This window comes from Cherax quadricarinatus, chromosome 18 (assembly GCF_038502225.1).
Source record: "Cherax quadricarinatus isolate ZL_2023a chromosome 18, ASM3850222v1, whole genome shotgun sequence".
NCBI lineage: Eukaryota > Metazoa > Arthropoda > Malacostraca > Decapoda > Parastacidae > Cherax > Cherax quadricarinatus.
This window is the reverse complement of record NC_091309.1, coordinates 14389309-14407076: the sequence shown is the minus strand read 5'-3', so window position 1 is coordinate 14407076 and position 17768 is coordinate 14389309. Positions and strand designations below refer to the sequence as shown.

Below are 17768 nucleotides of genomic sequence, written 5' to 3'. Positions count from 1 at the left end.
TTCTAGTGCATCTAGGACCTTGTCGTAGTGATCCAGTAGTTGGGACAGACAGGAGCAACCTGCTCTAAACCCATGTTGCCCTGGGTTGTGTAATTGATGGGTATCTAGATGGGTGGCGATCTTGCTTCTTAGGACCCTTTCAAAGATTTTTATGATATGGGATATTAGTGCTATCGGTCTGTAGTTCTTTACTATAGCTTTACTGCCCCCTTTGTGGACTGGGGCTATGTCTGTTGTTTTTAGTAACTGTCCATGCTCCCTCTCCATAGGATGGTAAAAGCTCGTGATAGGGGCTTCTTGCAGTTCTTGATGAACACGGAGTTCCAGGAGTCTGGCCCTGGGGCAGGGTGCATGGGCATGTCATTTATCGCCTGTTCAAATTCATTTGGCATCAGGATAACATCAGATTGGCTTGTGTTAACCAAATTCTGTGGCTCTCTCATAAAAACTTAATTTTGATCTTCGACCCTCAGTCTGGTTAGCGGCTTGCTAAAAACTGAGTCATATTGGGACTTGAGTAGCTCACTCATTTCCTTGCTGGCATCTGTGTAGGACCCATCTTGTTTAAGTAGGGACCCAATACTGGATGTTGTTCTCGACTTTGATTTGGCATAAGAAAAGAAATACTTTGGGTTTCTTTCGATTTCATTTATGGCTTTTAGTTCTTCCCGCGATTCCTGACTCCTATAAGATTCCTTTAGCTTAAGTTCGATGTTTGCTATTTCTCTGACCAGTGACTCCTTACGCATTTCAGATATATTGGCCTCTTTTAACCGCTCTGTTATTCTTTTCCGTCGCCTGTAAAGGGAGCGCCTGTCTCTTTCTATTTTACATCTACTCCTCCTTTTTCTTAAAGGAATAAGCCTTGAGCATACATCGAGTGCCACCGAGTTAACCTGTTCTAGGCATAAGTTGGGGTCTGTGTTGCTTAGTCTATCTTCCCAGCTTATATCGTTTAGGACTTGGTTTACTTGGTCCCACTTTATGTTCTTGTTACTGAAGTTGAATTTGGTGAAGGCTCCCTCGTGACTAATCTCATTTTGTCGGTCTGGGGCTCCGCGCATACAAGTCTGAACCTCTATTATGTTGTGATCTGAGTATATTGTTTTTGATATGGTAACATTTCGAATCAGATCATCATTGTTAGTGAAGATGAGGTTTAGTGTATTCTCCAGTCTAGTAGGCTCTATTATTTGCTGGTTTAAGTTGAATTTTGTGCAGAGATTAAATCTCTGCACAAAATTTAACTTAAACCAGCAAATAATAGAGCCTTAAACCAGCAAATAATAGAGCTCGTATGTGTGTGAGTTCTCGTCAGAGCTGCCTCCTGGTGTTATCACTGCAACAACATTATTTGCTATATTCCTCCATTTTAGGTGCCTCAAGTTTAAATCCTCCAGGAGCATTGAGGCATTAAGCAGTTCTGTGCAAATAAGTGACTCTGCGATATGCAGGCCAATCCCCCCGCCCTTTTGCCTGTTCACTCTGTCGCATCTGTATAGGTTGTAACCTGGGATCCATATTTCGTCGTCCAAGTGATCCTTTATGTTGGTCTCTGTGAAAGCCGCAAGCAAGCAAGCTTGCCTCCGCAAGCAGTCCACGGATGAAAGGTATTTTGTTGTTCGTTGCTGGCTTTAGACCCTGTATATTTGCAAAGAAGAATGTCATCGGACTGGTGGTATTGGTGGTACTGAGGGGGAGCTTTTTTTTCCGGTACTAGTATCTGGCATATCGGGCTATTATTTTACTGTAATGTTTATTTCCTATATGCTAGATTTCTTTCTCCAGGAAACTGTGATTGCACAATATCGCATTATTATTATTATTATAATCAAGGGGAAGCCCTAAACCCGGAGGATTATACAGCGCCTAAAGGGGGGATGTGGAAGGCATTCAGGCTTAATTCGGGGAACTGGAGCACAGATCCAATTCCCTAAATCAAGAGCCCCTCACCAACATCAAAGAACCTTCCTTGAGGGGGCACAATATCGCAAATTTAACGAATAGTGTAAATTAAAGAACTGAGCACAAGCAGACTGTGCTAGTTGGTATATTACGTGTAAAGCCGTGTAAAGCCTGTTGCAACACGGGGGTCATTAAGGCTGCATGCCACCTATACTAGTCAGACATTTTAATCCCGAAAACAAATTATATAAACTCAAGTGTATATACAGACATATACACCTCTCTGTGTATAACCTTGAGATAGTTATTCGAACACCTTATCCCTACAGCCTGAAGACGCACATTTAGTGGAATCAAACATACCACACGCCCAGATGTATACAGAATCTATAGGGAACACAACACTGTCCCATTTTTAGATATCATGATGATAAATGTTACGATTGCTCAAAATTACTGCCGGTAAACTATATTTTTTTATATTCATAGGGAAGTTCTAGACCCAAACCCATAAGGAGTTATAGAGAGCCTGGGAATGGAAGGTAATCATGTTTTAATCCAAGGGAAATGTAGCTCAATTTCCTAGGATCAAGATCATTCACCAACATTCTGGTATCCTTGAAAGGACTGGTGAACTATAGTTACGGATAAACAGTTTGACACGCAAAGGATCTTATTAATGGGACACGCAGAACTCGTGTCAGTCAGCGGCTTGGGAATGAGGTAATCAGATTTTAATTCTGGAGGAAGTCAGTTGCAATGAATTGGCTCAAGATCCCTTCACCAATATCAAGGTACCCCGTTGATGTTGGTGAAGGTTTCGTGAAGAATTAATAATTCACACCTCGAAACGTCAACTCCATTAAAAAAAATCTGTTTACAGAAAGTACATGACATTTGTTATTACAGTAATTTTGGGAATAACTCGGTGGTAGCGCTTTCGACTTGCAACCGAATGATTAGTGTTAGTCATTGTTATAAGTGGCATCCTGGAGGTAGTAGTAAGCGTTATATCAGGTTAGGCATTTAAATGAGCTTAGGTAAGACAAGTTAGCGTGTACATTCAACAGCCTTAAACGTTACATACGCTTTATTATTATTAAAAGTACCAGTCCTGTGTGGATCACAACACTGAGGAGAGGGAGTTTATCAGGTTTTGATCTTAGGGATAGGAAGGAAGCTATAAGTCCTTAGGTGAAAAACCCTTCACCAGCAACAATCACACAGCATGAAGGAACATACACTTTATGGAGAACATTTCTGGCAGAAATAATCACAATTCATTGCTAGAGAAGATGAAACACTGAGCTCGTCTGCTCGCACCCGCTCACCCCGAGCTAGTAAACAGTGGGTTACTAAGACGGAGGGGAAGGAATACTTTAGTTACGTAAGGCATGGAAAAGAAAGTAGCATGTATATACACTGATGTATGTATTTCTCAATGTGTATACGCCTAGAGGTGTGTTATCTCTTAGTGTAAATATATATGCTGATTGGGTTGTTGCCTGGTTGTTGTTTAAAATTTATTAATATTGCCTGTAGCCTTTATACTACCATTCAAGAATACTTTAATCCGTATACAGGGGATTGAAATAAACTGTATACAATGATAGATGCATACCTTACGGTGTATACTCGAATATCTTGGTTCGTGGTGTACTGTGATATACAGCCACCCTATATTCATGAAAAAAACATCAAACCTGTGGGAGTCTTGCAGCACCAGGGATACGGAAGACAATCAGGGGTATCTCTAATTTCTTGGTTCAAGAACCCTTCACTAGCCTCAACACCCACCTTAAAAAGAGCATTACTCAGAACACTTGGAAATAAGTAATTTTGTCTGACTTTTTTGGGTTATCCTAGGTTCTCTACACATATGTTTCTATGTATGATAATCTATGTAACTGTATTTGTGTATACCTGAATAAACTATGTGCTGAGAGTCCCGTGCAGGCATCAGATTCGTTCATTTATTATGAAAATCAGGGGAAAATTCTAAACCTGTAGGGGTCACAAATGGGATTTAAAGACTGTCGACTACACGAAGATCATTAAGGCTGTTAAAGGAGACACATGCCTGTGTATATATCCTGTTGTAGGGATCATAAAGCTCCTAGGAAATGGAAAGTAATCCGGTCTGATACGAGGAAGGAGAGAGTAGCTCCAATTCCTTAACGAAGAGCCTTTTACCAACATCAAGGTACAACCTTGAAGGATAGTTGGTGGAGGTATATAATGGCGCAGCCATGGGAGAGAGCTAAAGCCTCTACAGATGTAAAACCTTTTATTTTATTTTTCAATTAATGGCCATTTTTTATGGTATTATATTGACCAGTGACCACTAAAGTAATTTCACATACATAATGAAAAACATAAGTTTTTAAAAATAAATATTTCTTAGATTTTTCCTGCATATGATTTTTAAGCTTCCCCCCCCCCCCTGTCCCCAAGTTTAAAATCCTGGCTGCACCTCTGGAGGTGTGTACAACAACAACGTATCAACAATCGTGTACCTTGGGAGGTATGTTTGGGAAGCAAAATTAAGGTATGCTTTATTCAGGGAAGTGTCCGTGCAGTCAAGAATAATATGAGTCAGGTGAGAAAAATGACCTTCAAAATGGTTAAGATACTTTAATCCCTAAATTAGGGACTAAACTAAACCCTCGACGTATTTGCGATGAAAATATAATTTTCGTTTTAAGCACCAGATGAATTATCCAGAGAAAGCTTTGGAGTCTGCAACAACATATTTAGGGGACACGGCAGAACGTATAAAATTAAATTCTTCCAAAAAATTGTAAGCAGTCATATTTTAATACAGCATTAAATAAGTATTCAGATAGAATAAATGCAATGATGAGTATAAAGATGAGATATATTGTAATTTATATATTTATAAAAAAAAAGTTTTTCACTGTATAATACACATCAAATAAGAATTTATAACAAAAAAATAATATAAATATTATTAATCTAGTGAATTAAAGCAACAAAATACTGAATTGCATGCATAGGATTAGATAAATAAAAAATATACATTATTCTGTTATGCGTTTCTTCCATCTGTTCTTGTAAATTACAATGATTTCTCAGTAAACCTGCAGTTATGGAAGACACATGCTTGTGACCAGACATGACAAAAAATAAAATGCTGGTAATTCACTAGTATTTCCTAGAGCTGTGGTATTTAATATTTTTCTGGCGTTGTTGCCCTTTCAGCTAGCTAACAAAACCGTAATTACCCCCTTCCCGTTATAAATAATAATAATAATAATAATAAATGTTTAATAAATGTATGAAAGAGGGGAAGGTACCTAGGGATTGGCGGAGAGCATATATAGTCCTTTTATATAAAGGGAAGGGGTATACCAGGAAAAGTATACAGTAGGGTTATTATTGAAAGAATTAGAGGTAAGACAGAATGTAGGATTGCGGATGAGCAAGGAGGCTTCAGAGTGGGTAGGGGATGTGTAGATCAAGTGTTTACATTGAAGCATATATATGAACAGTATTTAGATAAAGGTAGAGAAGTTTTTATTGCATTTATGGATTTAGAAAAGGCATATGATAGAGTGGATAGAGGAGCAATGTGGCAAATGTTGCAAGTATATGGAAAAGGTGGTAAGTTACTAAATGCTGTAAAGAGCTTTTATGAGGATAGTAAGGCTCAGGTTAGGGTATGTAGAAGAGAGGGAGAATACTTCCCGGTAAAAGTAGGTCTTAGACAGGGATGTGTAATGTCACCATGGTCGTTTAATATATTTATAGATGGGGTTGTAAAGGAAGTAAATGCTAGGGTGTTCGGGAGAGGGGTGGGATTAAATTATGGGGAATCAAATTCAAAATGGGAACTGACACAGTTACTTTTTGCTGATGATACTGTGCTTATGGGAGATTCTAAAGAAAAATTGCAAAGCTTAGTGGATGAGCTTGAGAATGTGTGTAAAGGTAGAAAGTTGAAAGTGAACATAGAAAAGAGTAAGGTGATGAGGGTATCAAATGATTTAGATAAAGAAAAATTGGATATCAAATTGGGGAGGAGGAGTATGGAAGAAGTGAATGTTTTCAGATACTTGGGAGTTGACGTGTCGGCGGATGGGTTTATGAAGGATGAGGTTAATCATAGAATTGATGAGGGAAAAAAAGTGAGTGGTGCGTTGAGGTATATGTGGAGTCAAAAAACGTTATCTATGGAGGCAAAGAAGGGAATGTATGAAAGTATAGTAGTACCAACACTCTTATATGGATGTGAAGCTTGGGTGGTAAATGCAGCAGCGAGGAGACGGTTGGAGGCAGTGGAGATGTCCTGTCTAAGGGCAATGTGTGGTGTAAATATTATGCAGAAAATTCGGAGTGTGGAAATTAGGAGAAGGTGTGGAGTTAATAAAAGCATTGGTCAGAGGGCAGAAGAGGGGTTGTTGAGGTGGTTTGGTCATTTAGAGAGAATGGATCAAAGTAGAATGACATGGAAAGCATATAAATCTATAGGGGAAGGAAGGCAGGGTAGGGGTCGTCCTCGAAAGGGTTGGAAAGAGGGGGTAAAGGAGGTTCTGTGGGCAAGGGGCTTGGACTTCCAGCAAGCGTGCATGAGCGTGTTAGATAGGAGTGAATGGAGACGAATGATACTTGGGACCTGACGATCTGTTGGACGGTGAGCAGGGTAATATTTAGTGAAGGGATTCAGGGAAACCGGTTATTTTCATATAGTCGGACTTGAGTCCTGGAAATGGGAAGTACAATGCCTGCACTTTAAAGGAGGGGTTTGGGATATTGGCAGTTTAGAGGGATATGTTGTGTATCTTTATACGTATATGCTTCTAAACTGTTGTATTCTGAGCACCTCTGCAAAAGTAGTGATAATGTGTGAGTGTGGTGAAAGTGTTGGTTGATGATGAAAGTATTTTCTTTTTGGGGATTTTCTTTCTTTTTTGGGTCACCCTGCCTCGGTGGGAGACGGCCGACTTGTTGAATATATATATATATATATATATATATATATATATATATATATATATATATATATATATATATATATATATATTTTTTTTTTTTTTTTTTTTTTTTTTTCAACAAGTCGGCCGTCTCCCACCGAGGCAGGGTGACCCAAAAAAGAAAGAAAATCCCCAAAAAGAAAATACTTTCATCATCATTCAACACTTTCACCACACTCGCACATTATCACTGTTTTTGCAGAGGTGCTCAGAATACAACAGTCTAGAAGCATAAACATATAAAGATACACAACATATCCCTCCAAACTGCCAATATCCCAAACCCCTCCTTTAAAGTGCAGGCATTGTACTTCCCATTTCCAGGACTCAAGTCCGACTATATGAAAATAACCGGTTTCCCTGAATCCCTTCACTAAATATTACCCTGCTCACACTCCAACAGATCGTCAGGTCCCAAGTACCATTCGTCTCCATTCACTCCTATCTAACACGCTCACGCACGCTTGCTGGAAGTCCAAGCCCCTTACCCACAAAACCTCCTTTACCCCCTCTCTCCAACCCTTTCGAGGACGACCCCTACCCCGCCTTCCTTCCCCTATAGATTTATATGCTTTCCATGTCATTCTACTGTGATCCATTCTCTCTAAATGACCAAACCACCTCAACAACCCCTCTTCTGCCCTCTGACTAATACTTTTATTAACTCCACACCTTCTCCTAATTTCCACACTCCGAATTTTCTGCATAATATTTACACCACACATTGCCCTTAAACAGGACATCTCCGCTGCCTCCAACCGTCTCCTCGCTGCTGCATTTACCACCCAAGCTTCACACCCATATAAGAGTGTTGGTACTACTATACTTTCATACATTCCCTTCTTTGCCTCCATAGATAACGTTTTTTGACTCCACATATACCTCAACGCACCACTCACCTTTTTTCCCTCATCAATTCTATGATTAACCTCATCCTTCATAAATCCATCCGCCGACACGTCAACTCCCAAGTATCTGAAAACATTCACTTCTTCCATACTCCTCCTCCCCAATTTGATATCCAATTTTTCTTTATCTAAATCATTTGACACCCTCATCACCTTACTCTTTTCTATGTTCACTTTCAACTTTCTACCTTTACACACATTCCCAAACTCATCCACTAACCTTTGCAATTTTTCTTTAGAATCTCCCATAAGCACAGTATCATCAGCAAAAAGTAACTGTGTCAATTCCCATTTTGAATTTGATTCCCCATAATTTAATCCCACCCCTCTCCCAAACACCCTAGCATTTACTTCCTTTACAACCCCATCTATAAATATATTAAACAACCATGGTGACATTACACATCCCTGTCTAAGACCTACTTTTACCGGGAAGTAGTCTCCCTCTCTTCTACACACCCTAACCTGAGCCTCACTATCCTCATAAAAACTCTTTACAGCATTTAATAACTTACCACCTATTCCATATACTTGCAACATCTGCCACATTGCTCCTCTATCCACTCTATCATATGCCTTTTCTAAATCCATAAATGCAATAAAAACTTCCCTATCTTTATCTAAATACTGTTCACATATATGCTTCAATGTAAACACCTGATCTACACATCCCCTACCCACTCTAAAACCTCCTTGCTCATCCGCAATCCTACATTCTGTCTTACCTCTAATTCTTTCAATTATAACCCTACCGTACACTTTTCCTGGTATACTCAGTAAGCTTATTCCTCTATAATTTTTACAGTCTCTTTTGTCCCCTTTCCCTTTATATAAAGGGACTATACATGCTCTCTGCCAATCCCTAGGTACCTTCCCCTCTTTCATACATTTATTAAACAAAAGTACCAACCACTCCAACACTATATCCCCCCCTGCTTTTAACATTTCTGTCATGATCCCATCAGTTCCAGCTGCTTTACCCCCTTTCATTTTATATATATATATATGTCGTGCCGAATATGTAAAACTGGTCAATTAGCAACAACTCATTTAAAATTAATTCCTTTCTAAAAAATTTCTCTTATACGTTTAAACATATATATTTTTCATTAATGTTGATGTAAAAATTTATAATTTTGCACCAAAAGTATCTTAGAAAACTTACCTAACCTTATTATAAGAAGCGCAATTTATTTTAGCCTAACCAAACTAAATACATTTTAGATTTGATTACAGTAATTTAATACTAAACAAACACAGTGAAATATATTTTTTTCGTTAGGTTCAGAATGATTTTGGCGAAATTATTGCATAAACAAATTTTCGCTTGTCCTATATGGCAAGATGAGTGTTGCTATTTATGCCAAGATCGCAAGTTCTGCCTATTCGGCACGACATATATATATATATATATATATATATATATATATATATATATATATATATATATATATATATATATATATATATATATATATGTATGTATGTATAAGAACATAAGAAAGAAGGAACACTGCAACAGGCCTACTGACCCACGCGGAGCAGGTCCATGTCCCCCCCGATTAGACCAATGACCCACCCAGTCTGGTGGGTCAGCAGCAAAGCTAGTCAGGTCCAACTCACACCCACCCACACCCACTCATGTATTTATCTAACCTATTTTTAAAACTACACAACATTTTAGCCTCAATAACTGTACTCGGGAGCTTGTTCCACTCATCCACAACTCTATTACCAAACCAGTGCTTTCCTATATCCTTCCTGAATCTGAATTTTTCCAACTTGAAACCAGTGTTATAACATTAATGGGCAGTCTCCCCGAGACAGGGTGACCCGAAAAAGAAACATTATTCATTCGCTAGTTTCAATGTTAACTTTACTCCATCAGTCACTGTATAAAATCAACGAACATCAATTATAAGAACCTAATCTTAATATAAGCTGAATATCAAATTATTATTAGTAATAAGATACTGACACGCATGCGTGTGCCAGTGTCTTATATTATAATTGGTGTTTTTAATCATTAATAAACCAAAAAAAAACTGAATTTTCATCCACTTGTGTTGATCTGCGGTGCTCAACGTTTAATCTTGAGCGTCATGCAGTTCACTTAGAGCACTGGTGTCTGCAGGACCTCTATTATTGGAGCCTTGCTGTGGGCGGCGAGTGAAACTCGCGTGACCAGTAAACACAGGCTCACTATCGTGAAAATAAGGAGATCCTGAACCATATTTCTGTAAGGGGTATTTCATCCTTTTTCTCTTGTGTATATCTTGTTCAGTTTGTGAGCTGAAAAAAACTAAGCAATTATGCACAAGTAGCAAACATAAAGATTTACAATCATTATAAATATATCAATATGCGATTTAAGCTAACTTGAGAATTAAGATATTTTATAATTTTAATTGCTGATGAACATTTTAGAAGATTAAAACTGACCAAAATTTCCAGCCAAGACAGGACTCGCAACAATAGTTTCAAGTTGGAAAAATTTAGATTCAGGAAGGATATAGGAAAGCACTGGTTTGGTAATAGAGTTGTGGATGAGTGAAACAAACTCCCGAGTACAGTTTTTCAGGCTAAAATGTTGTGTAGTTTTAAAAATAGGTTAGATAAATACATGAGTGGGTGTGGGTGGGTGTGAGTTGGACCCGACTAGCTTGTGCTGCTGGGTCTGGTGCCGTGCTCCTTCCTTGAGTGGAGGTGACCGGACTGGGTGGGTCATTGGGCTAATCCGGGGGAGACATGGACCTGCTCCGCATGGCTCAGTAGGCCTGTTGCAGTGTTCCTTTCTTATGTTCTTGTGTGTCTGCTGGTCACAAGGCGGGAATTCTTGCGCCCATCCCCATTTTTGCCCGGGACCATGATCACTTCTAACATATCCTTGTGTTTGCTTACGTGTCTTTTAAAAACGACTTATCAGTATCCATAACCATGACGTCGAGAAATATGTATCCATTTCCATGACGTCAAGATATCTGCATAAAGTGAGTTTAAAAGGGAAATGAAGCATTACACAATCGGATGTGTAGTAAAACATTTGTTCAGTGGTTTCAGTTCTTCAGCAAAGTGATTTTCTACATTTATTTGGGTCCATCTTATTTTTTTCGGATCTGGTGGCAAAAGTTGTCTCTCATTTCCAACGAGGAAGTAAAGGAAGGTGCATTACAGAAAAACAAGTGCTCATTGTCCCTTCATTATTATTATATTCATGAAAAAGCGCTAAATTTGCATGGGTCGCAGAGCTGGGAAATTGGGGGTAATTAGGCTATAATATACGGAAAGGGTGGGTAGCCTTAATTCCTTAAATCAAGAGCTATTTTACCAGCATAAAGACAACCCACTGAAATGGATTCTCCTTCCAGAATGTTAGATTGGGGCATATTGGGACGGAATGTAAATTTACAGGATGAAAAAGATATCCAGTATAAAAATATGCACCCGTCTGTTTTTACCTTAGGTCCAGTAGGGCTCAGAGTGTCTAGGAAAACCCATTAGCAACTCGTTTCAAATGAACATTGGCAAGCGTCATATACTGGAGCTATCATGAACTGCGCGAGAATTATCATTCTTAGAGTAACAGGGAAAGAAGTGCTAAACTCGTAAGGGTTATACAGCACCTGAGGAAATTAAAAGGTAGCTCCTGAAGGATTAAGTGTAGATAAGAACTACAGAATTTGATGTCTGATTTATTAGACAGTATGTTTAATCAGCTGAATCTCTTAGGGATAAAGAGATATAACTTACTGTGTCTGCATTGCAAGAATAGCTAAACAGCTAACACAGCTCAAATTAATTTGATCAAGAGACGCTTCACTAATAATGTGGTAAAGTGATATAAAAGCAAGTGTGAATGCTGTGAGTGCACCAACTACACAGACTTTAGTCTTCTAAGTATTATGAGAGAAGTATATGGTAGAAGAGTTATTTAAAGGATATATAAAAACAGAAAATGATTAGCGACATGTTGAATTTTTCTGGCGGATAGGTTGGGAGGATCAGTGAAACTGACTGTGGAGCTGGAGAAAGCGTATGTAAAACATAAGGTATAAATTTCCTGAGGAATATGATGCTCTGCGAACTATGGATACAATGAATTAACTGATTTACTATTTTAGTAAAGAAAGGTATCAAATTATGCCGTGAAAAAAAAAAGGCTTTACAATTACAATAGTAAGTGAAAAGATTTTTTAGGAACAAGAAGATAATTTAATCCTAGTAAAACTTTCACTGAATGCCTTCTTTCTACTAACACGTTGCTGATTTAATATTCATACCTATAATACACAACTCCGGCAGCAGTTTGATGTGATGCCTTCTTGTCAGTTAACTCTTCAGTGACATGCAAACGTTTCATCTTATCTTCTAAAATAACATTTTTGTCCTTTACGGTAATAATCATTGAGACCTCTGAAATTTATAATACTTATATATTAATTGACATCTAAGTGACTGTTATATATAAAGGCCTTCTTCATTTCAAGTATTGTAAATTTACTGGCGTCTCAACATATATTATATTTGAATTTCAATTCTTACAGGACCTACAGAACTAAAGGTAATCATATTTGATTAAGAAAGAGGAAGATGAAATTCCTTGAACCAAGTGACCCTCAGCAACGTCAATATACCCGCCTTTCCCTAAAGGGTAATACTACCTCACCCATCCCATTCTCTGAATGAAACATATTTTATGAGAACTCAGATAAATACAGGATGGCATGAATGAACTGTTGTAGTCGGAGAAGAGTCAGATGTTATTCAGTGCCACTGGTTGGCGAAACGTCTTCACTGTAAACATATGCAGGTGTTACACATTCGTGTTATTCATCAACTTGTCGACACTGTATACTACTAATCTTTTGTACAAATGTAAGGTCTTAATCATACGAAAAGAAAAACTAAATTTTATATATAGCATAAAGAGATTACCATTTCATCTTGCAGTACTCTGCATTACACATAGAGCTCAGAATGATTAAAAATGAAGAAAATGAGATTGAATCAAATTAAGTTAAAGAATATACGATAAATTTGAATTATTTTATGTAATCTATCTTCCTTAAGCCGATTTTTTTTTTTAATATCAGTAAGTTGTTTTGCTGAAAGAACAGATAAAGCAGAAAATTTATCATAGACATTCCAAGAATTTATACCCTAGACATCTGACCTTAATACCATTGCAGCGGTTGTTTTAAGTAATTGTCTAAAGAAAAAATATATATCTCAAAACATGCCTGAGTCTTCTTGTGTTTGCTGAGGTGAACCACTAACTTGGGAAGCATTTACCCAAGCAGCTAAGGGACAATGACTATTTCTTCCATCTTGGCCCTTCTTCCACAGATTATCAGGTTGTTCTTGTCTACTCATGTTCACTTTTGGAAGAACTATTCTGTTGGATGAGGAATGAAGTTACGTTATCATATATTGTAATATTCGACTGTTAGAATTAATAAACGTGAGATTACTCTTGTAAATCCCTCAGGGAATCCACTTTCAAAATATATAAAATAAATCTTAAATATTTTTATCCCTACTTTGGTGAACTACTGTACTCATTTTTTCTGGCCTATTTTCAAATTCCAAGGATTTGGAGAACTGCCTTACAAATGTTAAAAGAAATATGCTCTTAACCCAAATATGTTCACTCTGCTTGTTTTAGATAACTCTTCTATTGTAATTTTTATTTAACGATAGATTATTATAATTATTATAATCATGTGGGAGCGCTAAACCCTTAGGATTATACAACGCATGTGGGGGGGGGGAGGGATGGAAGGTATTCAGGCTCAATTCAGGGAACTGGAGCACAGATCCAATTCCCTAGATCAAGAGCCCCTCACCAGCGTCAAGGAACCTCCCTTGAGGGGATTTAACGATAGAGCGCTTATGACTGGTCTCTTTACTTATTAGTGTCTGTAACCTACTGACTACTGCCAGTTACTATAGTCACAGCGATCACAATTCAACTAGAAGTGTTTAAACAAAAGTCTAAATTTATAACTGTAACACTGTATTATTATTATTATTATTATTATTATTATAAAGGGGGAAGCGCTAAACCCGGAGGATTATACAGCGCCTGGGGGAAGGGGATGTGGAAGGCATTCAGGCTTAATTCGGGGAACTGGAGCAGATCCAATTCCCTAAATCAAGAGCCCCTCACCAACATCAAGGAACCTTCCTTGAGGGGTGTAACACTGTAAATCCCGGGAGGGTGGAAACGTATGAACAAGCCTCCTTGCACATGTTACCTCTGTTCACCTGTCAGTGAATATTTGGGTGTTAGCTGACTGTAATGGGTGGCATCCTGGGGGCTGGTAGTATACATTAGGTAAGACTGCGTTCTGAAATTAGCTAAAGGTTTGCAGCTCTTAGCCTTTAAATTCAAAGGAATGATAAAACTTTTGTATTAGGCTGGGTACATTTATGGAAGCCTAAGTAAACGCCATACTGTTTTATTCATGTTTATTTTAATATTCTGTCAATATTAGGAAAGTCTGCATATATAAATGACTATTCTCCATGGGATTAGAACCGACCTTTTATAGAAACATTTTTACACCACCTGGGCTCCTCAATACTCATGAGCTCTTGATCTAAGGAATTGGATCTCCCTTCTCCTTCCTGGGATCGAATCTGAATGAGTCCCATTTCTCAGGCATTATGACCCTTACGGGCTTAGCGCTTTCACCTACCTGGATTTTACCTGGAGAGTGAGTTCCGGGGGTCAACGCCCCCGAGGCCCGGTCTGTGACCAGGCCTCATGGTGGATCAGAGCCTGATCAACCAGGCTGTTACTGCTGGCTGCACGCAGTCCAACGTACGAGCCACAGCCCGGCTGGTCAGGTACCGACTTCAGGTGCTTGTCCAGTGCCTGTTTGAAGACAGCCAGGGGTCTATTGGTAATCCCCCTTATGTATGCTGGGAGGCAGTTGAACAGTCTTGGGCCCCTGACACTGCATTAAAAAAAAGCCTGGGGAATCAAGTCAGATCCAAGGAGAGAGGATACCGCATATTCCTTGGATCAAGGACCCCTCACCAGCATGATACCCCTGAGGGTTATGAGTCACAGCAAAGACCAGTGTCTGCCTCGTGTACCTCATTAATGGTGTGACCATCCCGTCACTAGCCAGAGGAAATAGTAACTTAATTTTTTAAAGGAATGGACATGCATGCCAGCAGAAGGCCTCGGTCAGATGACCAGAACTTCTAATGGTGGGTCATCATATGACTAAGACCCGAGTCAGGAAACATCCATCGTGTTTCCTGACGAATCTTACCTAACCTAATCATTAGCCAGGTTCTTCGTGTTTTACTCCACGCCTATATTTCACTTTAAATCTTACAGTATATTGATCTAACACGCCAAAGTTCATATCAAAATAACAAAAAAAGAAACAGAGGCACGTAATATCCAGTAAATACTGACCGATTTGTGTCAGTGTCCGGGTGGCGCCGCCTCCACTCAGCTGTTAACTCTGGCGGGAAACTTTGTAAGACTACCGGTTAAAATATTTACTGAAATTTCTACTTTCTCTGAAATTTAAATAAAGATGTGATGCGAGTATGTTATTTAAGTGACTTCATATATTTTTATGTGAGTGAGATATTAAATAGCTGTTCAGTAGTTATAAGTTAATTTTAAGGCTGCCCGAAATGTTCTGCGTAACTAGAAGATGTCTAAAATATTGCAGTAATGTCAATTAATATTATACCAATTGCATACTATGTCTTATAGATATAAAAATTACCATAATTATCATGTTTCTATGGTTGTATATTTAAATCTTCTGATGTTATTATCACATTCAAAGACCAGAAAGATGTCTAGATAAATTGAAAATTATGAAATGTCACACATTTTGGCTAGTTAATGTTGCAATAAGATTATCTGTAGCAAAAGGAAAACAGAAAAAAGTATATTTTTTTTAAGCCTCAAGTTATTTTGTTAATGAAAAATCAGCAATTACATCAGCATAAGAATATAAGAATATAAACCATGGGTCTATTATTAACCCCACATTCCTTTTATTTTGCACGACCCGTAGTCCTCAGGAAGGTCGTGAGCTGTGACGGGGGTCATTTCACCTTCCTTAGGGCCACAGACCGTGAATTGTGACGAGGTCGTTGCTCCTTTCTGATGGTCACAGCTGTGCCGTGGGTCGTCCCTCCTTTCTGATGGTCACAGCTGTGCTGTGGGTCGTCCCTCCTTTCTGATGGTCACAGCTGTGCCGTGGGTCGTCCCTCCTTTCTGATGGTCACAGCTGTGCTGTGGGTCGTCCCTCCTTTCTGATGGTCACAGCTGTGCCGTGGGTCGTCCCTCCTTTCTGATGGTCACAGCTGTGCTGTGGGTCGTCCCTCCTTTCTGATGGTCACAGCTGTGCCGTGGGTCGTCCCTCCTTTCTGATGGTCACAGCTGTGCTGTGGGTCGTCCCTCCTTTCTGATGGTCACAGCTGTGCCGTGGGTCGTCCCTCCTTTCTGATGGTCACAGCTGTGCTGTGGGTCGTCCCTCCTTTCTGATGGTCACAGCTGTGCCGTGGGTCGTCCCTCCTTTCTGATGGTCACAGCTGTGCCGTGGGTCGTCCCTCCTTTCTGATGGTCACAGTTGTGCCGTGGGTCGTCCCTCCTTTCTGATGGTCACAGCTGTGCTGTGGGTCGTCCCTCCTTTCTGATGGTCACAGCTGTGCCGTGGGTCGTCCCTCCTTTCTGATGGTCACAGCTGTGCCGTGGGTCGTCCCTCCTTTCTGATGGTCACAGCTGTGCCGTGGGTCGTCCTGTAAAACGCAACTCCGAAACTTTAGTTCATAAGGTCTTGGAGCCGTTGCAATTCTTCACCCCATCATTAACAATTTGAAAAAAAAACAAGGGCTCTTCGGGGTGACACAACCCTTAACCACAATTAAAATAAATGATTTGTAGTCTTGCATTGAGTAGGGAAATGACACCAGCGTTAACCCTGGTAAAGCAGACATTAATCTCTATCCAACTCTGAGCAGCGGCGATAAATTTCTCCATTCTGTCTCCGGGACACTTAATAATATATATCTTTATTTCTACAAGTATATGTACAAGGTATACAGGCCTAAACATGGACAACCGGTGTATGGAAACGCTCAGTGTTTCCACCTTGTCGGTCCCCTCAAGGAAGGTTCCTTGATGTTGGTGAGGGGCTCTTGATTTAGGGAATTGGATCTGTGCTCCAGTTCCCCGAATTAAGCCTGAATGCCTTAAACATCCTCCCCCCCAGGCGCTGTATAATCCTCCGGGTTTAGCGCTTCCCCCTTGATTATAATAATAATAACAATAATCCACCTTGTCGGGAAGCGAACCCGGATCTTCAGCATGTGAAGCGAGAGCTTTGCCACCAGTATACGGGCCACTTTTTTGCTCTGTTGGGTTACCGTAGGTTAAATTCAGCCATAGTAAATGCCCGAAAGGCACATGCATGATAGTGGCTTTCTTTGTTCTTAATAATATTTTAGTACAAGTAAACTACATTTCCTATACTACACAAAGAAATAAAATTTGATTGATTCATTGATAGGTTACGACTACTGCAAAGCGGAAATCTGACATTATTTACATATTACACTACATGCACCTAATATACACCACAGAATAAGTATATCTTGTGTAAATTGTTATTTTGGGTTTCGTTAGGCTAGGTTCTTTTTTTTTACCATTTGCACAGCAAAATAATATCTCAATTATAAAACCAACTTAATAATGCATATTTAAAGTTATAATTAATGGCCGTAATCCTCTGGGGAGCAGTCGTGTTATTACCTTAAATCCTGTATAATTTACTATCTAATTTTGTACGAGACGCAAATAAGAACTTTCTGTCTCTTGAGTAATTGGTCTTAGCGCCATATATCAGCTTCCTCTTTTCGGCTGTGTGGGTTTTTACGGCGGACTCAATGACATATGGGCATCTACCTAGATCTGCCAGGA

General features: G+C 39.2%; 1 protein-coding gene across 1 annotated transcript; it reads right to left on the bottom strand.

The window, feature by feature from the left end:
* Positions 1–8080: 8080 nt before the first annotated feature.
* On the bottom strand, positions 8081–17183 carry LOC138852867 (uncharacterized). Its single transcript, XM_070086213.1, has 4 exons — positions 15243–17183; positions 13048–13202; positions 12088–12220; positions 8081–10099 (listed from the first exon to the last, which is right to left on the bottom strand). The coding sequence occupies exons 2-4, from the start codon at positions 13178–13180 to the stop codon at positions 9895–9897; spliced, it is 471 nt and encodes a 156-aa protein (XP_069942314.1). The 5' UTR covers positions 13181–13202; positions 15243–17183; the 3' UTR covers positions 8081–9894.
* Between the last annotated feature and the right edge of the window lie 585 nt (positions 17184–17768).

Coding starts and splice junctions, on each gene's coding strand:
- LOC138852867 (XM_070086213.1), bottom strand. CDS start 13,180: ATGAGTAGACAAGAACAACCTGATAATCTGTGGAAGAAGGGCCAAGAT. Junction 12,221..13,047: donor GCAAACACAAGAAGACTCAG/GCATGTTTTGAG, acceptor TATAAATTTCAG/AGGTCTCAATGATTATTACC. Junction 10,100..12,087: donor GCCGGAGTTGTGTATTATAG/GTATGAATATTA, acceptor AGTTTTTTTCAG/CTCACAAACTGAACAAGATA.